Here is a 21,537-nt window from a genome sequence, read left to right on the forward strand (position 1 = left end):
TTGCGAAAGGTAACGGTTGGTTGTGATTATTGTTATTGCTGTAGTGGTGGCATCCGCTGGCCCAGATCGGTTGCAGACGGTGGGAATTTTGCAGCTAGAGAGATTCTAAGGGGAGCCTGCTGTCTGGAACGTATACCTCTGCAGTGGAGGCTTTTCGAGTTGGCGGCTGAAGGCTGTACCTCCCTGTACTGCAGAATTAAGAGGTTGCGTGAAGGAAGCGTCAGGCCTTGGGTAAGCCTTTCTGTTGTGTTTGTTTCTAGATGAGGAACCTGACAGTGGATGGGCATTTTGGAACATGGTCGCAGTGGAAACCTTGCACCCACACCGATGGTGCCAGCGTTGGCTCCTGCCTCTGCAGGACCCGGGTGTGTGACAGTCCTGCTCCTCAGTGCGGAGGCTGGCTGTGTGAAGGACCAACCATGGAGATTGCCAACTGTTCCAGGTACACAAAACAACTTCAGGTTCTATTGTTTATGGTTTAAAAGTTTTTAACTTCATCAGAATAGATCCTGTTCTGTGCAGGAAACAGCTTCTAGCAATGGCCACAGCATTAGAAAGTATCTCACGGGCTTTGTGGGAGAGAGAATGAGCCAGACAGTAAATAGTGATTTCAAATGCTGTGTACCAAATAATATTGTCTTCAGCTAATTTTAACAAAAGCTCAGAAAGAAAAAAAAATCAGTGAGGTAATATCCAAAGTATGATACGTTTTTCTCAGTTCTGTAAGTCATAAAACTTTTTTTCTGGAAGTCAGAACTGTTCACTTTTTTGGAGGTCTCATGTCACCATTATATTCCCCCATTCTGCCTTGGGAAAAATGTTTTCATTATATCTTTTGGTTGTATCACGACATCTAGATCTATTACCAGTCTGTATGCCACTCTTCAGCCACTCTTTTGTCTTCCTCAGGCACGTAACCACTCCCAGAAAAAACAGTGAGAGCAAATCATTTCAAAGAGGCTCAGGACACTGCATATTCTGAACTGCGTTAGGAGTTCATGTTTAAAACATTATATGTGCTTTAATTGCAAGATGAAACTTACATACTGGTGCATTCTGCTTATTTTCAGTGATTCTTTCTGCTTTTTGTCTCTGCTTTTTTGGTTTATTTAAACATCAGAAGCACATCATGGTAGTGAATAAAACTGATTATCCTTCTGCACAAGATAACTGCAAGCTCTGTAAGTGAAAATAGTCAATTTTAGGGAAATTATTAAAAACATAACAATGTAGTATATAGCATCAGATTAGGACAATGGCTTCGGTCAAACGTTGCACTGACAGAGATCTTATTTTTTTTGTCTGTGTTACCAGTGATAGCTGATTAATGTTTTCAAAAGCTTTTTTTCTGTGTTATCAACTCTTATCTCCCTTGTAATAACAAGACATCAAGATGACTGAAATTTAAATTGGTAATATTTGTGATAAATTACTTGAATAATCTTATGTCATTTTTATTACTGGACTTAATTAATTTTCATTGTTAAAAAAAAGTGATTTCAAAATCAAGTAAGGCACTATATTAACTTTTACTTTTATGATGAAACCTCAAAAACTCCTTATAATTTAGTTTTATTTTTCTTGATTTCTGTTTGTCTTCTACCAATACAGAAACTGCAAGCTAGCCATCAAAAGGTTTTGGGAACTGCTGAAGTGCATCATTTTTTGCTTAGGACAGGGTATGAAATTCCTTTTGAGATGTTTGGTCTAGGATATTTTTTCCTAGTGTATATTGGGGAGGGACAGGAGTGTCCTTTCCAAACGTTCACAAATGCAGGGTACAGCATGTGAATTCTGTTAGCTTTTTGGTTACATTACAAACAACGTATTGACGCCTTATCAGAGTATCCTGTTGAAATTGTGAACTGATGCATTTTGACACTTATTACTCTTTTTCCCTTTAGAATCATAGAATCATTTAGGTTGGAAAACACCTTTAAGATCATCGAGTCCAACCATTAACCTAACACTGCCAAGACCACCGCTAAACCATGTCCCCAAGCATCATGTCTGTATGTCTTTTAAATCCCTCCAGGGATAGTGACTCAGCCACTTCCCCGGGCAGCCTTTTCCAGTGCCTGATAACCCTTTCAGTGAAGAAATTTTTCCTAATATCCAATCTAAACCTCCCCTGGTGCAACTTGAGGCCATTTCCTTTCATCCTATCACTAGTTACTTGATAGAAGAGACCGATCCCCACCCCGCTACAACCCCCCTTCAGGTCGTTGCAGAGAGCGATAAAGTCTCCCCTCAGCCTCCTTTTCTCCAGGCTTTAATCACTTTCCTTTCAGAAGAGGTAGCAAAACTTGACATTTTAATTTCCCTGAAAAAAAGACCCACAAATAATAATTGGAACAATATGTAATTAAAAGTTATCTTCAGAACTTTGATACAGGAGTTTGCAGGTGAAGTTTATGCAGAATAAAGTGACTGAAAGCAACTAAATAGCTTCTTATCTTTGTACTTTACTTCTTGTGTAATGAGGGCATTTTAGCAGTTGCTGATTACAGAGCATGGAATATAGAAGGATCCGTGCACCTTTATTTTAGTTCCATATTCTTTAAGAAATGGAACACAATGCAGTATTAATGACTTCTACAGAAATATTAACGGGCCAGATTCTGCTGTCAGTCACACCTAATCAGCCATTCGCTATGTATAACAGATGACAGAGCCTGAGCTTTTTATTCTACCAGAAATGGAGGCTGGACACCATGGACTTCTTGGTCACCCTGTAGTACCACTTGTGGAATAGGCTTTCAAGTTCGTCAGCGCTCCTGCAGCAATCCAACCCCTCGACACGGAGGACGCGTCTGTGTGGGACAGAATCGGGAGGAGAGGCGAGTTATCTTTTTTTCAGCTGTGTGTTTTAATTTCTTCTGCTCCGCTGTATTCCACAGGACATTTTCTCCTTTACCTGCCTTGTTTTTCTCTTCCCTTTCCTCTCACTCACTCTCTAACTACACTGCTGCACAGTAGCAGTATTCCCATTAGCAAGGCTGTGGGTCTGCAGCGGTTCTTTCATCTTTCACTTAGCTGCAACCCTCTTGAGCCAGCTGAGAGCTCCTGGTAGTGCCAGAGAATTGTGCAGGAGCAATGTGCTGCTGTCCCTTGGGACCCTGAAAATTGATTCTCCTTGAAAATTGATTGCGGTGTGTTTGAATTGTAACTTGCCCAGCCTCAAGACCTGGAATTCAGAGCAAAATATAGTAAGGTCACAGCACTATGTTACTGATGCTGTGAGTTCATTTTTTTTCTGTCTTAAGTGAATTAAGCATCTCTAGAACATGAAAGGAAGTTTCAAGGGCTTTGTTTTATATTCAATAAATATAATACACCTTGAACTCAAATATCTTTTAGTAAGGTTTCAGGGGTTTTTTAAATTGTTTGTATCTATGTTAACCCCTGAGCAGATCAAGTCAGCTCAGATTTTGATTTCACCATCTATTGCTTTGGCACTGGGCTGGGTATTTTGTCACTAGCTCAGAATGTAAAGTTCAGGCCTCTGATTCCATTTTACATGCACCCTAATGACTCCAGTTGGTAATTTGTGTGTTAGGAATTTTAACAGGAATTAAATATTTCTTGAAACCAAACTAGAATATATTCAGATAAACTGCAACTCTTAGATGCATTATGTTGTTTCACGAGGCATGCCAGAAAGCTAGATAGCAGAAGACTGGTGTTGGTGTAAGAATTCGGAGTACTGGAGTCACCTATTCCAAGAGATGTATGTGGATGTGTTTCCTTTCAGTATGCACTTGCAGCTCACTTCAGTGTTTCTGTATGGATGATTTAGTATCCTGTATTGCTGTTGGATGAAAACAAGATTCAGTAACCTTTATGATGAGTTTCAGTGAGCGATTTAATTAAACACCAACTCTGGCATTTCTCCAGATGAAGAGATTCCATTGAAGGGAAGTTGCAGCACACATTTATGTATTAACATATCACCAGGGACCTGGTCTTTCTAACTCTAAATGTAAAGGATCAGTATCACAGAACATGTGAACACTTCTTGCTGTTTCAGAGCCATGAATATTTACCATTTCATCGCAGAGGAGAGCATTTTGTTATTTTGTAAATTGCTTTCTGAAAATAAGTTGCCCAACCAAAAAGACATCACCACCAAATGCAGATTATATCTGCTGTTACATAGCTCTGTCCCAGCATGAATAATAGTTATTGATTTTCTTGAACTGAGAGGTCAGTCCAGGGCAGGACACAATGAGACTGAGTATAGAAGAAAAGAGTTTAATTTGGATAGACTTTTTGGTGATGGACTATGAATCTTAGTAGTCATTGTTCATCTTAAGTTTAACATGAAATAAAAGTCCAATAAGGAGTTTCAGAGAAATATAGAAAATAGTGAGAAATACATTCATAATTATAGAAGAAAATGTCCACTACTAAGACAATGGGTGCACTAAAAAAGTGATTACATGAGTTGAAATAATAGCAGCCTAGAAGGACTGAATTTCGGTATGTAACGGTTCTGAAGGCACAGCAGGCTTACGTTGCTTTGCTTTTGTAGCCTGCAGGTTACTTGTCCTTTCCCTCTTTGTCCCGTTCAGCAGCAATCGGGGCTGTATGTGCCTGTGAGTTTACTGCAGGATGCCTTTTTCTCTCATAGTTCCTCTGTCGCTGTTTCCAATCTGCTTGAAACACCCGTCAATCTCACTGGCCCTGCACCTTCCTCCCCCTCACCAGCTTGCTCACAGTTGAGCTTCCTGCCTCTACCCTGATTTTAAGTTATCCATGATGTCTGCTGATAATTCTAGAGTTGGGGGGTTTTTTTTCGAAGTACTTCCAAAATTTATTTCCAGAAGGTGTGGTGTGTTAGGAAGTTTTGTCGTACAATTTGTAAAGCAGCTAGGGGAATGAGGCATCAGTTATTTGCCAGGATTTTTCTCAGCGACAGGCCAAGGACTTGGATAAATCTTTTCAGAGCTGTAAAAAGTGGAGAGTCCTGGGAACCTGGCCAGCCAGGGCCCATCCCAGCACCCTCAGCCAGGGAGCGGGGCAAGCCTGGAGGCTCTGGCCAGGTCCAACCAAGTGTCTAGACCCTACGTGATATCATGGTGATGGGTCAAGGCTGAGGTCCAGCTGGGAAGCCGAGCCGCGGGCTGGGGTTAGGATCAGGTTCAGTGGTCACCGGGCAGGTCTATAGCAATAGGGCCAAGGCCAGAAGCCAGTCTACACGTTGGGGTCTACACCAAGGGGTCCATGGCGGGCCAGCGACAAGGCCCAGCACTTCTCCAACAACACAGCTCGGGCAGGGGTTGAAGGTCCCTGGCAGAGCTCAAGTAGAGCTCCTGGGCCTGTGGGTGTGGGTGGAGGTCCCAGGTGAGGCTGGTTGGGACCATTAGGTCCTTACGAGTGTCCTCGGGGCTCTGACAGCGTGTAGAGTTTTGAGCTGCGAGGGCAACGGAGTACCGGTATTTACAGTAGTCCCGATTCACTGCTTCGCTCCGGTGCCACTGGGGTTACATCTGCACCAAATGGGAACGCCTCCTTGGATAACTGGGCCCAGTACGTTTAGGCAGGCTGAGCAAATACTCCACAGGGAGGAACTCCTAAGAAATGTTTACCTTGGTTTTGTATCCAGAGTACCAATAAGCAGCTTCTCAGATTTTCTCAGTTAAATTAATCGGCTTATAAATAGCCTAACGTTTTACTTTCTTAATGGCCCAGCACATATGTAAAATGAATATATGTGTAGTCTTAGTATAAACTAGAATTAGTTGGTTTACACATTGTGTGCATTTGTCTTTATAAAAGTGCATATTCACGTCACCTTCACAGGTTCAGGGGCAGAAATACGGGATTCGGTTTCCACAGCCAACATTGTGCCAAACTTTGAAACAGCTTTTCAACAAACAGTGATTTCCGTAGAAGTCCAGTGCGTAAGTCCATAGAAAGCAAACAGAGAAAAGGCAGAGTATAGCTGAGATAAATTCACCTGCAGATGTGAATGCATATTCAGTTTGAGAGTATTTGTTCATGCATTAAGAGCTAAATGTTTGTCTCGGTTATGTTTGCTTTACCTCATGAAAGCCATGATCCTTTCATGGGTAATGTATCAGGCAGCTCTGTGCTTGCTGGTCATTCCCTGGAAATCAATGGCAATATTTACCAATTTAAAGTGTTGCAGATAGGTTAAGCTCTTGCTTGCTCTGCTGCTAAGGGGGGGGGTGGTGGTGGTGGTGGTGGAAAACAATTGTGAGAGAGCAGCAAAGACTCAGATTACAAAGCAAATTCACCCTGTAGAAATCGGTCAAAAGTGCAGCTGATGTGCATTTAGACAGAATATGGAGATGGATTAAAAATAGTATTTTAACAAAATTTGTTCATCAGAGAAAATAATTTTGTAGTTAAGACTCCAGATGGAAGACATCCTGATGAATTCCTTAGGGGCTTAAAAATTTCTGGGTTTTCCTGTATGAGAAATATTTGCCAAAGCTGCTGGAAAACTCTCTAGGTTTTAGTTTATAGAGTCTATAGTATCCTGTCTTGACTTTTTCATTGAGTGAAAATGTTTGTCCTCTCCTTTCTGTGGAATGCAGTGGATATGGGCTCATTAAGTCACTGGTTTCCCTCTTATCTGTGCGGAAATGAGAGACATTAGAATGAGAAACTCTTGGGTTTAGTGAGTGTAGTTATCTTTTATTACATAGGGAAAAAAGAAAGAAAAAAAGCATGGCAAATCAGAAGTAGAAAAATAAATTGCCTGCAGATGAGGAGTAAATGTTTGAAAGCCCTGGAAATTTGGGGGTGTATAAGGTGATTAGAAGCAGTATATATTGTCACTTTTTTTTGTACACAATCCTCAGCAGATATTCAGAGCTTTTGGGATTGTTTCCATGAGAAGGAGGAATTGCTAAGAGTCAAGTGCCTGCTCCACGTAGCACCGCTTGTTTCCGAGTAGTGCGAACAAGCCTGGTTCCCTTCAGCAGAGCAGATAAACACCACGAGGCTTTGGGCTTGCTTGCGCTCCCACGGCTCTCTCCATCCTCCTTGCTTTCTCTGCTCCCTCCTCTTCTTCCACAGAAGCCCCTGGGAACAAAAGCCATGGCCCCTGCCACCTTCCACAGTCTCCTGGGTGGGGATTTCTGTTGATTCAGCAATCTCAATCCAGTAAGGCGTGTGTGTGCGTCGTGTGTCTGCCTTCAATTAAAGGAATCCAGCATTCCCATCAACCTCAGTATCATCTGTGCTTCCCAGCAAGTCACCAGCTGGTAATCACGAGTACTCACCACGTAAGAGTATATTGCATGGGAACGGGCAGACAGTGATGAAGGTTAGTTTGTTTTTCTTAAATACATGCTAGTATAATATAGTTCAAAATTAAGAACTATATGTTTAAATTAAATAGCATCTCTCTCTGGAATAAAAAAGGCACATTTGTAACTGTCGTGCAGTTAGCCTGTGGTACTCAGTGCTGCATGGCAACACTGAAATAAATTGATGTCTTACGAAAGCCTGAGATCTTCATAGGAATGAGAATAGTAATTCCAGTTGTACTGGAATTGCCTGGAGTAAAAATGAAAAAATTACTGTAGGAACTAGTGGTTGTGGATACAACTGGACAGAGGATGTTCTCCCTTCCCCCAGTACGACAATTCCTTTATTAGGGCATTTGAACTTGGATTCACTGCAAGGGGAACCGGGAAGGGTCACTGTACAAAACCCACATTTCTCTAGGCTGCTCTCCCTTCTGACCTCATTGCAGTTAGATTAGGGGAGAGGGCAGTGGTTTCACAGATTCAAGTTTCTTACATTGCATGTTTTGTTGAATTACTGTAAAATGTTAGCCCTGTGGGTCCTGAGAACACAATTAAGAGGGGAAGAAAGAGCAAAAGGGAAAAAGGGTTACTGAGTGACTTGAAATGCAGCCAAGAGGAGATATAAAGAAACTTGGCTCAAAGCCCTGTGCTGTAGCACAGCTCTCAAAGATCAATTGCAGGGATGTCTCTAGCTGTGAAAGCATACCTGATGTTTTCAGAGGCTGGCTGGCTGAAATGAAAATACGATTCTACTTGTATGCTGTGTTGTTTCTTTCTTCTTTTCCTCAAAAAAAGGAAAAACTGACACTCGCTTCTGCTGTTGACTTTTTAAAAACTTCTTCTCCTAAATTGAAGTTAAGTAGCTTGCATAGACATATTAGGGCTTTTTTTCAGTTTCATCTTGTAGTTTCAACTGCATCTTTAAATAGTGTTGGTTAACAGAATTGCCAGCCTTTGAAGTGCTTATTGTATCAGTTGTTAGGTTTCCTTTCTGTCTTCCCCTTAAGTGAGAGAGCAGGCGATAGGGCATGTTGACACTGAAAGAGGCACTGTATAGTGTCGTGAGCCTCATCGAAGTGAGATTTGTCACACCTAACTTAAGGTGTCCACGAATGTGAGTGCTTATGTGTGAGTCAGGTGTCTGAACTTCCACTACGGTCTGTAGAAGTCTAGTCAATACAGGCTGTGGAGAAGAGAGCGATTTGTCTCCTTCTACTGTATATTCCTAAATTTGGTCAACTTAATCATTCTAGTCTCCATAGCTTGTAATGACAAAATGTCCATTGGCTGTAATGGGAGCTTAGATGTCTGTCTCCCATGCAGCCTTTATAGTCAATGGAGAGAAATCAGTATATTGAGGGCTGTGTTTGTAGGACCTACATTAGACATTTGCTTTAGGGTGACATAAATCATATTTTTGAAAAGGCTTTTTCTTTCCATGAACTCTTGCTCAAGGTTGGATGACTACTTCGTTTATAGACAGCTACACTGTACATGCCTATATTTTAAGGTGAGATGCGTCCCACCCTTAATTTTACTTTTTTGCATGGCTGAATATTGGTAATTGTCAACTTCATGACAGATTTGCTTTATCCTGTATGTGTGTCCCAAATTAACTCAACACATCTCCATTAAGAACTAATGAAATTATGCAAAATGTGTACTCATTTGACTAAATAAATGGTGATGTTACAACTATGCTTCATTGGGTACACGTTCTCAACAAGCGATCACAGAGACAAACTATCACAAACATTCACATAAATGACTGCATGTGACAAAGAATGTGTGCAGCTGTTGGAGATTTAGGGGAAGAATATCCAAGCGCAGAACATTCCTATGCATCTTTAGTGATGGCATAATGTGAACTGTGAATTGCAAATACTGAACATGCAGGAGGAAAAAAAGGTAGCTTATGTATAAGCTACTGTTGAAAAACATTTACCCAAATCATGCACTGAAGAATTCTGAGATAGCAGATTCATAAATATTGAGTTTTTTGATTTTTTTTTTCCTCGGTTTACTGGTAAACAGCAGATGAGGTCAATACAAGCTGTTAATAGTTTCCTTAACTATAGAGAAACACAAAACTAAATGTCACTCCCCTATTTACCCCACTCCCAAGCTTTTAAATTTTAGTGGAGTTGCTCAGACCTAGGGACAAATTCTGAATCATAGGCTCCAGCATATGTCACAAACCTACTGTTGTATATAACATACACAAACAACAAATTTTCCCCCAGAATCCTGAATGTGCAAATTCCTTGGTAATGAAGAACTAGAGCTTGAGGATCTTGAGGCTTTCTGCAAAAAAAAAAAAAAAAAAAAAAAGTGGTTATGGTTATTCTTGCTGAAAATGTCAACAGTTTATACTGTCATTTTTCCTTTTGTAGAAAATGATTTACTGAAGTATTGGAGTCAGTTTTCATTGCAGGAGAGTGCAAAGTGGTGGAAACTTGTTTGAAGAGCAACAAGACAGCGGATTTTGGATGGCTGGTGTAAAAAATGAGGAAATACTGGAACATTGATTTGTTTGTTCAGGACAGTCAGTAGTAGGAACAAGAGCCACCCAGCCACATCCATAAAATATTAGAGCATTCCTTCAGGGTCATCTGTTTTTTGAATATCTGTTGTGGCTTTGCTTTATCTGAAATAACAGCTTGGTCTCTTTTAGAGCCCCACTCACACTTGCTGGTGGCCCAGATCCTTTGGACCTGTGTAGAGGGTCCTTACTAAGCAGCATATGCTATGGCTAGAGTTATCGGATGGTGAGCTCAAGAAATCAGGAATCTCAGGTTTTTACAAAAAATGGAAAAACTCACTAAAAGCTGGGACCCTCCTACATATCTGAATGTCTTGGTACAATAATGACAGCTCAGTAGTAAAACATTCCTGCTTCCCTCAAGAACCTAGTAGGCCTCTGAATCAGTTTGCAGCCCACTGGGAAATCCTTCAAAGATTGTAATAGCTAAAAACACACTTTAAAAGATAAAGTAATAACACTATGAAAACATTACAGTTCTTTATGCCTAGAATCAATGTTAGCTTTTATTTTACCCATAAAAGTGGAGACACTGTGGAAAGCAAAAGCAAAAAGCAAGTTTAGCTCTCTGAAGAGGAGAGGGATGGATCCTAACCAATGCTTAGCTGGAGACTGATAAAAAACTGCCTGGGTAAGTGGTTGCCTTCTGTTGGGTTGACTCACTTCTGCCCCAGATGTATAGCCACAACTGGTTTCAATAAAGTAGTTGTCAACCTTGCTTACGTGCTCGCAGTACAATAGCATGGTTGTAGTGCAGGGTTTGTATAAAGGCACTGAATAAAGCAAACAAATGCTTCACCCACGCAATTACAGCCTAAAAAAAAAACCCCAAACCTCAAATGTTTAAACACTGTGCAGTGTGACAACTGTTAGTTCAGTGCTTTATGAATAGAGAGGGGCTCTTTGCCTAAAATATTTCCCTCTACGAACATCTGTCTGAATAATGCAAATGCGGGACTTTCAGGGGAGGTCTTGTCTTGGTACTAAATAGATTCTTTGCCTCCTTGTCTACCTCTTCTCACAGGTACTGCAATGAGCATTTGTTGTGCCCCCCTCATGTGTTTTGGACAGGCTGGGGTCCATGGGAGCGCTGCACTGCTCAGTGCGGAGGAGGGATCCAGGCACGGCGTAGGACATGTGAAAATGGTCCTGACTGTCCTGGCTGCAGCGTGGTAAGTAATTTGCAGCTTTCCCTTCAGCAAGTATCTATGGCCGTATGCTATGGATGTCTCTATGTCCATAGGGCATCTGTGTATGTTTCTGTGCTCTACCCCTAACATGAGTCACCAAAGCATGTGTGTTTCTGTGTTGCTCGTGTGTGCTGAAATTCACACAGTTTATCAGTCAGAAATATATATATAATTCAGCTTTTTCACAATGTCATCTAGAATATGAGCTTCCTGAGGCAAGGTTGGTGCAGATGTGGATGTGTCCTTGGCAGGTTTATGGTGGTTTTTATTTTTATCACCAGAATACACAGGAACTCTAGCTATGAGCCCAGGACTCCAGTGTATGAGGTCCTGTACAGCACAGAAAAAGGTAACTTTAAAATCTAACTGCATAAGGAGCCAATAAGTGAATACATGGAACCACCATGAAGTGCTGAAGTAAGCTTGAATAACGATAGTAATCTTCGCACGGCAGCAGCCTAGGAGCCGTCAGGCTTGGAAGCCACAGTGGGACAATTTTGAATTAAGAGAATGCTTTATGGATACCCAATTGTCCTGGTTTAGCTGGGATAGAGTAAATTGTCTTCTAGTAGCTGGTACACTGCTATGTTTTTGAGCTGGGTATGAGAAGAATGTTGATAACATGTCGGTGTCAGCGAATATCAAAAGATGAACCTTGCAGTGCTGTTTCATGGTAATTTGGATTCTAGTGGTGGATTGTCACTGAAGGGGGTATTATGTAGAAAGCATAACCTGGGTGAAAATTTGAAGTGGCCAAAACTGCAGAAGACAGATTCTGCTGGTGAATGACAGATGGTGGTGTTAACGTCCCCAGTGACCAAGAAAGAGCACAGCTCAAAGGAAAAACGAGAGTTTGGTTTTAGCCATGTTGTGCTTAATGGCCAGGCCTGATGTTGCACACTGAGAAACACTTACTCAATTTTGTTCCAGAATATTAAAGAGGTAGAAGAAAAATACTTTTATTTTTCACATATTAAACCAATTTTTACATGCCTTCATTTCAGAGAGTAAGCTTAATTCTGAGGTTTGTCATCATCTGTGGTCTATTTGTTAGCCTGGCAGTAATTCAATACTAAAGAAAGGATCATTTATTACCTTTTTCTAATTTTAAGGTTTTGTGCATTTTCCCGGGGTTTGTTCTCTTTTTAACATTTATCCTGGTGGTAGAACTGCATTTTCAGTAGATTGAAAACATCCAACAGGTTTGTTCTTGTCTTTCAGTTGAACTTTAAGAATTAACATAATAACTTAGAATTATACCAAGTTTTCCAAAATATTTATGTCCCCTGCTGGTACACAAAAAAAGCAGACATATGGTCTAGATCTATTGTTAAACCTTCCTGACTAGCATAGAAAAGAGCACAATCTGAAGCTTTTCTGTCTCAGTCATCCCCGTTTATCCCATACTAATATTTGTGAAAGAAAGCAGTATTTTGTTTTGCACAGAATCTTCCTATGGTCTGAAATGAAAAATACATAGCTCTAATTTTCTCGGGAAGCTCCATGAGGACAGTAGGAAAAGCTTTAGTGTAAAAATTTCTTAATTATAACTGATTTGAGATTAATGTTACTGGGTTTTGTAATTTATTACCAGTCTTAACATGTTGTCTCTGCTATGTCACAAAACAGTTACCAGTTCAGCTATGGAAATGTTTTGGGTTTTTTTTTATTAATTAGAAAATTATTGTGTTGATGGTTTCAAAAAAGCACTTATCTTTGGAGTACCTAGTTGTCTTGCTAATACTTAGGCACCAATGGAAACCAACCTAAGGCAGAAATCCTCTATGAACCCTGGTGTTCTTGGAGGACAAAGGACTCGGGTATAAAGTCTATGTTCTGTTTAAGTTTCAGTGAATTTGAACCTGAAAGTTACCTGTCTTGAGTCAAAAGTTTTGCAGCCATAGTAGGGCCTTGTCAATAAGTGTACCTGGAGAAGAAAGTACTTTATTTCTTCTAAGAGTTTGTTTCATTAATGTAGGAAAGAGCAATCTGAAATATTTTTATGCCTTCTTGTAATTGTTGAATGGATGAAATAGTTATATTAATAAAATCCTAATGAATGAGGAGCAGGAATATCAAAACTTGTTTATTCATCAGAGGTTCTTCTGCTTCAACCAAATTTTTGGTTTTATTGTTGTAGGTATATATCCTTCAAAACAATTAGAATGATGGATTTTTAGCATAGTGAATCAAGGAGAAATTATTGTGCCTTATTACTGCTAATTTCCCATCTTTACCAGTTGTAGTGATACTAAACTTAGATGGTGAAAGGTATTTACTGAATCTAATGTGTTTTTAAAACCTTTTATTCTTAGTATCTCAGAGCACTTGGAAAGCTGAATAATCTCAGGAAAAGTTGCAATGAAAGTGGCAGTAATCTATTCTCTCTCCTGGATATCTGCTCTGGAGTAAAAGACGTTATGAGCCAAACTTTCACCAAGTGAATTAAAGGCATAGCTAAGAATAGGCTCAGGGACTTAAAAAGCCCAGTTCTCTCAACCATTAGATGATAGCTTTAGTCTAAACGGAGACTCTCCAGGTTTATTTACCTCCAGCGAGGATGAACTCCGGGAAATTTTCACAACATTTGAACGGCATGAGTTGCCATAGGCCTTCTGCAGCTGTGTAGTTCAGAGTCTGTGTCTGTAAAGTCAAGACTTGTGTTCATAAAAAGCAGGAAAGAAAAATGTGTAGCTAGAAGACTGGAGAACATATTATTTAAGAAGATAATAACTATGTTAGGCTTCATTTCATCTTGAAGTGAAAAGAAATTTTTGACGCATCAGAGGTGTAGGGTGGACTAAATGCTGTCTTGGGACCCCTTTCAACTACGCCGATTCTTTGGGTTTGGAACCATTTTTCATTGGAGGGTCAGGAGAGAAAAACAACAATAACGGTTTTTATAAGACTTAAGAAAGGAAGTCTTACAGCTTGTTTGCCAGCAGTATCAGGGGACCAGATTTTCTGTCATAGGAGAACCTACCTCTTCTGTTTTCTAGTCTGCAACCAGGCTGTGAGACTGTAGTATGGGAAATCCTGGTCTGCTTAGCTGTTCTTATTTTGCAGCTTTTGCCATATTCATGGCTGTTGTCTATGTCCACCTAATGATTTATACCACATAATTTCTACTGAGCATTTTTCCTTCCTTTTAGTTTGGTTGTATTGCTCTTTATAATATCACAGCAGGCAGCTACTGTGTGCATTTTGCTTTTCTGCATGTTTCTCATGAGTTGATTCCTTGGCTTTATCTGTCTTACAGCAGAAATCAACCAAGACTCTTGAATATTTTTTTATCAGGACTCAGTAGAGAGTTCCTGGCAATTATTGCAAACTTAGCATCTTACAAAATAATAATGATAATAATAATAAATCTTTTGATGCACATAAATGTTCCAAAGAGAGAAAAACATGATGCTATTTTAAAGATGCATCTCTCGCTGAGGTGCACTCAGTACATGAAAAGAGATGGCCAGAGACTTAGGACTGAAAGCATTCACACTGAATAAGTAAAACCATAAATTGTTATGGTATAGGAGAATTAGACCACAGAGACTCCTAAAGGTCAAAAAGATGAAGCTCAAAATCAAAATCTGGAGCCATAAGGACCTGTGAAATTCTTTATGTTAATTAAAGTTAGTAAAGAATGCTTGAAATTGTCTACCAAGGGATAGGAGCATTACAGCCAAATTTAAGAGCAGCTAAAATCTGGTAATAGAAAGCTGAAGTGGATCACAAAACAGGTATTACTCTCATGTATTCAGGTGATACATGTGCTAGAGAAGGAACTGTGGAATTCTGTGGACTGTGCTAATATGACTCAGAGGACAAATATCTTCAGATTTTACAGCGTACTCAGCTAAGTTGTACATTTGCTTCAGAAAATGCTTCTTTTCCCCTGAGAAGCATAATCTCTGTTGAATTTGCCTCAGGCCAGTAATAAAAAAATAACTTTTTTTAAGACTTATTGCTAGAATAAGAAATCTAGTTTGAGGCTTAAGCTGGGTGACATACTTTACATATATTTGTCTGTGTTCTTATTTCAGTCATGCTAACATACGCATGAATTTTAGTTTTTGTAATGGGAGACTGGTAAAGTGTACACACTTTCCGTATACCAGAGTGAGGGATGTTGAGTCTTGTTGTGGAATAAAAAAAAAAGGAGGAATTTTGTTTGTTTCTTAGAAAGAATTGCTAGTGTTGTAGTATCATTTTTTATTATTATTTAAACATTCCAGAATTGTGCTGAATGCAAAACCTTGGGAAGAAAAACTATCTGTATTCTAAAGTTTCTGTTATGACACAAGATGAAAAAAAAGGTCTTGGAAAAACAAATGTCAGAAATGTTTTCTTTCATTAAGTTTTTAAAGGGAATTTGAAGGTGGAAAGTTTTCAGAAGTACTTTGTCCATCAGAAAGAACAGTCTGCCTTTAAAATACTTGCCATATCATGAAACAGACTCCAAATGCCTAGTCTAGAGAAAAGGGACCAGAAAAGAAGTTTATTATGATTTTTATGGTTCTTTTTTAATTTTCCATTTGACCTCTTTGAGTTAAAGGAAAATAAAATAATGCATCAGCTATTGCAAAACCAGAAAACATATTCTCACAAGAATGAGGTACAAAAAATGTACTTTTTATATGGCATTTGCCTACGTCATGCTCATTTCCTTTTCCAATCCTTTTTTCTGTCTATAATGTAAACTCCATTGAGTATTAGCTGGTTTTTGTACATTCTGAAAGTTTGGCAAAGTAGAGCCTGTCTTCTTTTGATGCTGCATTTGCTATTGCAATTATAAGCAATGCCAAGTAATTAAAGAGGGTAAAACAAAAAAAAAAATCAAAATCACAAGGATAGTTTCAGAAAATGCTAACACATTGATTAATGGCACATGCGGTGCTCAACTGTCAGAAAAGTGAATCATCAACTTGGCATGCATAGTCAAGGTAAACGTGAAATATAAACTGGTTGAACTGATGTGCATATATATTCAAATGTGAGGTGTTTAAGGTATTTAGCTATAAATCCAGTGATCATTTTGCTGTTTGATTTATTTAATTTAGGAGAGGAGGCTAAACTGCAAGTTGTTTGCTTTCTTGCTTAAAACAGAGCACTGTGAAGCATCTATTTTTCGAGAAGCGGTAATTTTTGAAAAAAACGTAAAGCTGAAAAATAAATCTTCAGCTGCTGGAAACTGTCCCTACTGCCCTTCAAGCAATTCAGTTCAACCTGTGACAGTTCACACTGACTGCAGTCCTGTTCTGAGGTTCCTATAGCAAGTTCGTTCAGGGACTTCCAAGTCATGTGCAAAAACTTCTTTTGTGGACCAATGCCAGTTGATTTGAAATCTCTTTCAAATCTAGTTAGAAGGGTTCTCCAAAGTGAGTATTCTCATATTCAAGAGATAGGAGACCCGATTTGCTATGTCCAGAGTTTGACCCACTGGTTCCTAAAACGCTGTCCTGGTTTTGGCTCAGATAGAGTTAGTTTTCTGCTTAGTAGCTGGTACAGCGTGTTTTGGATTTAGTGTGGGACTAATGTTGATAAGGCACTGATGTTTTAGTTGTTGCTAAGTAGCGTTTATCCTAAGTTAAGGATTTTTCAGTTTCCCATGGTCTGCCAGCAGCAGGTACGCAAGGAGCTGGGAGGGAGCACGGCCAGGAGAGCTGACCCGAACCAGCCAAAGGGATATTCCATACCACGGACCCTCATGTTCAGTATAGAAACTGGGGGGAGTTGGCCGGGAGGGGTGGATCGCTGCTCGAGCATCGCTCAGTGGGTGGTGAGCAATTGTGTTGTGCATCACTTGTCTTTTCTTGGGGTTTGTTTTCTTTCTTTTTTTTTTTTGTTGTATTCCTTTTCATTGTTATTATACTACTTTATTGTTAGTATTTTATTTTATTGTACTTTAGCTATTAAATCGTTCTTATCTCAACCCACAAGTTTTACTTTTTGTTCGGTTCTCCTCCCCATCCCCCTGGGGAGGAGGGAGGGGAGCGGGCGGCTGTGTGGAGCCTAGCTGCTGGCTGGGGTTAAACCAGGACAAACACCAAGCTCACCCGTGTGTCCCGTCACAGGTATTGCTATTTGTTGCAGTTTCCAGCTGCTCCCATGCTGTAGATGTAGTCTTTGTTATTGTTACTTAGATGTAATAGCTTACACCTGGCTACGGGAGGCTCTGTGTTTGAATTGTGATCATTACTGTGTCTGATAACCACAGAAGGCAGAAGTGTCTGAAACCTCCTTCATCCTGCACCCAACAGGCACAGCATTGGGCTCAAGGGCTCAGCATTACAAGACATGAACTTCTACTTCCCTTTGACTCAGCTGGTTTTTGAATATGTATGAGAAAGGAGAAAGGTATTTGGGAAGAAAGGATGTTGGGTGCTGAGGTTTTGTGCTGCGCTCATTTTAGAATGAATTAATGAGCGATACTGAAGGTGGAGGATATTTCCTGGGGACTCATGCTTCATCCAGCCTGAAATTTTTTGATTGCTGTTGACCTAGAACATTCAGTTATCTCTGGAAAGTAACCCATAACTCTCTCATTGAACACTAAAAATCAAAACAAAAAGTAGGTGGCATGGTTTTAGCTTAGTTTCATCAAGTTATAAGACTTACAGGATCGTATTATAGTCTGTCAGGTATTCTTACCTTCTGCCCATAAGTAAGGAACCCACTCCCCCATTACAACTGTGTTTGATTGGAGGGTGGTCTTAGATGACAACATGGAATTGCAACAAGTTGCATGAAAACCAGTGGCCCAATAGAGGACAAAAACCTAAATTAGTCTAAATTAGTTCCCACCTTGAGAGACAGAGTTGCAGCTGAGTCCCTTATTTGGTCCAAGGGGCATCAGGTGCTGGTCAATGAGTGTACGTGTTAGCACACATGTAGCTTGTGACTGACTAGCCACTGCATGTCTTTTGGTTTTTAGCAGTAGGACTGCTAAGTCCTGCTGGCAGGAGATATGGGAAGGAGAAATGAGAGAAGGAAAAATTTAAAAGACTTGAAATATAAACTTACAGACAGCCTGTAGTTCATCTTACAGTTGAAAATGCTAGTTCCAGTACTTATGGATCTACTTATTTAGTATGTGTATTGTAGCTTTATTCGATACATAAGTAGTATTTCCATGAAATCAGAACTGACATAAACAGGGAGAACTGTACAAAAAAAAAAAAAAAATTGCAGAGAGATTTCAGCAGACTCAGGGAATGGGTAATTTTGTGGGAATTGAAATGTATCTTGGGGGAATTTAAGCCAAAAAAAGAACAACAGATGTAACATTCAGTGTTTCTACCAATCTGTTCTGGGAGGAATTTTCTTCCTATCCTTCAATCATGGGAGTAGGATATACCAGATAGTCATCTAGTAGCCCATCTAGTATTTTCTGTACTGTCTCAGAGTCCTGGCTCAGCCCAGTCACGGTCCTGTCTTCAGCTGCAACCAGTCTCAGGTGGCCAAAAGAAGGTAAGGAATAAGACAAAAACTATGTAGGTAATTTTGCATTTGCAAAATAATCCTTGACTCCTGAAAGCACCTGGCTAAAAGTCAAAATGTGACAGTTGGTTATAGTAATTACTACACTATAGAAATGCACCAACTTATAAATGGTAAATGTAATAGACTTATATGGACCACTAATTTGGAAGGAAGAAGGAAGAACAAAGTAATCTCTGTCCTGGAGTACTGGAAAGATTAGAGCTGATTTAATATGTGGGGGTTTTTTTTGGTTTGGTTTTAGAAAGGAAAAAAAAAAATAGCAAGCCTTATATCCAAATGCAAGGAAAAGAAAAAATTGATGCAGGTAGAGACAGGCTGTTTCACCTGATCTCTGTTTTTCAAACTGCTGAACAATTTTAGGGTAAAAAATAATTCAGATATAAATGGAAAGTGGAGTGCAATCCCTTAAGATATTACCAATATAGACCACTTCATACCTTTTTGGCATTGTTCTTCAAGAAGGTATCGGGGGTTTCTGACAATCAAAATGGAGCAGCTTCAAAGTATATGGTATTAAATTTGTGATCCAGTGTTACAATAAAAGGGTTATCATTAAAGTGATGTACTAGCAAGAAGATGTAGGAGTTAAAAGATGGATAAAACTAACTGGACATACCAGTGGGTTGTCCTGGAAGGGGAAATGTCAGATTTTTGGGAGGTTACTCTAGATGTCCTCCAGGAGTTACTTAGATCTTATTAGTAGTATTCTTAGTAATTTTGGCAGACAAATTTGGATTATGTTTGCTGGTGAGCTGAAGTTGTGGGCCATCATCAATACAAAGGTTGATTTGCATGTCATATAGGAGGCACTAGATGTCTTTAAGGGCTGAAGTAATAGAAGTGAAGTGAGTTGTATCATGATTGCAAAGTTGTGAACTTAACATAAATTTAACAGAAACTCCTGCTCTCACCTTGAAGTACAGTGAGGAACAAGAGAGGAGAATGACCCTGTGCGTGAGTCGTTTATGATACTAGCTATAAGCCGGAAAACTTGTGCAGCAGTGAAAAATGTATATTTGGTTTTAGCATTTAGGATGTTTCAGCAAGGTATTTCCAGTAGAGACAAAAAAGGTAGTCTAGGGATTCATATAAACTAATCTCAGAAACGATGACTGTAACAGTCTGGACTGAAGCTAGTTGTAATCACACTTTTTGTTTCACATATGGCAAGTAATGTGATTTCTCCACCACTGCTGTTATCTTCAAAGCTGAGCTTATTTTGAAGCTGAATTTATCTGACACCATTGGATCAATGACTGAAGTCTCATGGAAGCTTATTATGATTTCATCTACAAATTTTCCAAATCTCTTCTGTTACAAAGGCATGTCTTTGTAAGTATGCAAAAACCTTAATTTTACTGTAGGCAGTTCAGTAACAACCTTAAGTCATTGTGCAATTGCAGTCAAAATGGGAAAAAAGGGTGCATGAAGCATGGCATTGGAATGACCTTAGAAACACGATAGAGCTGTTACATCAAATTGTTCTGTAGCCACACTTACTGTTCTCTAAAGGATATGGCAAGTGATGGAAGTGAGCTGAGCCCTGGAAAGTGTCCCAAAGAAAGACAAAAGATTGGGATTCTGGTAAATCAGAGAAGGCAAGGTTCTAGTGTGTGAAGGAGTAATATATAAATTAATGATAGCTTTGGAGAGGGAACACTGGGATTTCTGTGCACTCTGTATTGTAATATACTGAATTTTAAGGAAATATGAAGCCAATTAAGGGAATTAATTTCTGTCCAGGGTGTTGTTAAATGATGTAACTTGTTGCAAGGAATTGTTGAGGCTTAAATCTTAAGAATCAAAAAACTCCCCCCCAACTAAAATTGTGCAGGTGATATCAGGATGAACTAGAATTATAATAGACAAAAAAACCCAAATTACATTATTGGTAGCATAGTAAATCTCATTTTAAATCTTTCTTTGAGTATTAACAATCAGATTGAGAGCTGTGCTTTAGGCATTCCACTTCTTTCTGTGCTGACAATAACCAGGGACAGCATGTCTGATCTAGAATGGCATTTCCAATGTTCCTCTTTGTGAGTGTTGAACCAGCTTACAGCAAATCGTCCCTCTGATTTATTTTGTTCCTTTTAGGTTTAGCCACCTGTAGTTAAAATGCTACAGCGCAAACATAGTAATTGTGTTTACGCATTTTATACCAAAAAGTGTGCTCACATGTAGACCCGATGGTTAACACGAAGCAGAGTTTTGTTTCAGTGTTCTTCACTTCGACCTCAGTAAATTGAAGGTTGGATGAAGCCTGAATAAGTAATACACACTGTTGCCATTATAGCTTCACTACTGCAGTAACTGTTGAAGAGTGCAAGACAGATTTGTTAGCTGAGCTAATTGGCAGCAGTCCTTAGCCATCCGAGTGCAATTAAATGGAACTCCATCCAAATTAATGATATTTATCTGCCGGCTTTTATTTTCATTTTGCCTCACAGCATTATAGTAATTTTTAATTTATTAGGCTGTGGTAGGATTTTGCTTTTCCTTGAAAATAGCGTCAGGCAGCCCTGTTCTTACCCAGGTTATATCAGGTTGGGGCATCATTTAAAAAAATTTTGGGATATTTATTGATGGAGTTACTAAAACTACCTGTTTTTTCCTCCTGGGTTGATTCCTTCATCCCTTCCACATTCAATTGTTGGCTTAGAAGACTTCTGTACTAATACTACAGTCACCAAATAAAAGGCATTAAGTTATTCAAAGCCTCTGACATTCACCTTGAACAAACATGTTCACAAGCCTTAAAAAAGGCAAACATGCATTTTCATTGTGTTTGTTTATAATTTATTTTGTATCTTCAGGGTGTTGTGACTCAGTCAATTGCAGCATTCTGAAATAATAATATTTAGGCCTGAATACTCCAGTAGAAGGGATTGTATTCGTTCTGTCTGAGAACATAAGCTGGTGCAAACACTGAGCTCATTTACCAGCATACACAGTGATTTGTCCTTGCAGCGTGAAGGGCAGGATGTGGTTTCACAGCCCCCTGTCAGGACCCCTT

General features: G+C 39.5%; 1 protein-coding gene across 1 annotated transcript in view; it reads left to right on the plus strand.

Moving 5' to 3' along the window:
• The window catches only part of SEMA5A (semaphorin 5A), a 345,161-nt gene that overhangs the window by 259,770 nt on the left and 63,854 nt on the right, over positions 1-21,537 (plus strand). Inside the window, exons 14-16 of the mRNA XM_052781946.1 lie at positions 261-442; positions 2,697-2,840; positions 10,853-11,000. Of these exons, the coding sequence (XP_052637906.1) occupies positions 261-442; positions 2,697-2,840; positions 10,853-11,000 (474 nt within the window). The remainder of the gene's footprint in view (positions 1-260; positions 443-2,696; positions 2,841-10,852; positions 11,001-21,537) is intronic.

Source organism: Harpia harpyja, chromosome 1 (genome assembly GCF_026419915.1).
Source record: "Harpia harpyja isolate bHarHar1 chromosome 1, bHarHar1 primary haplotype, whole genome shotgun sequence".
Classification (NCBI taxonomy): domain Eukaryota; kingdom Metazoa; phylum Chordata; class Aves; order Accipitriformes; family Accipitridae; genus Harpia; species Harpia harpyja.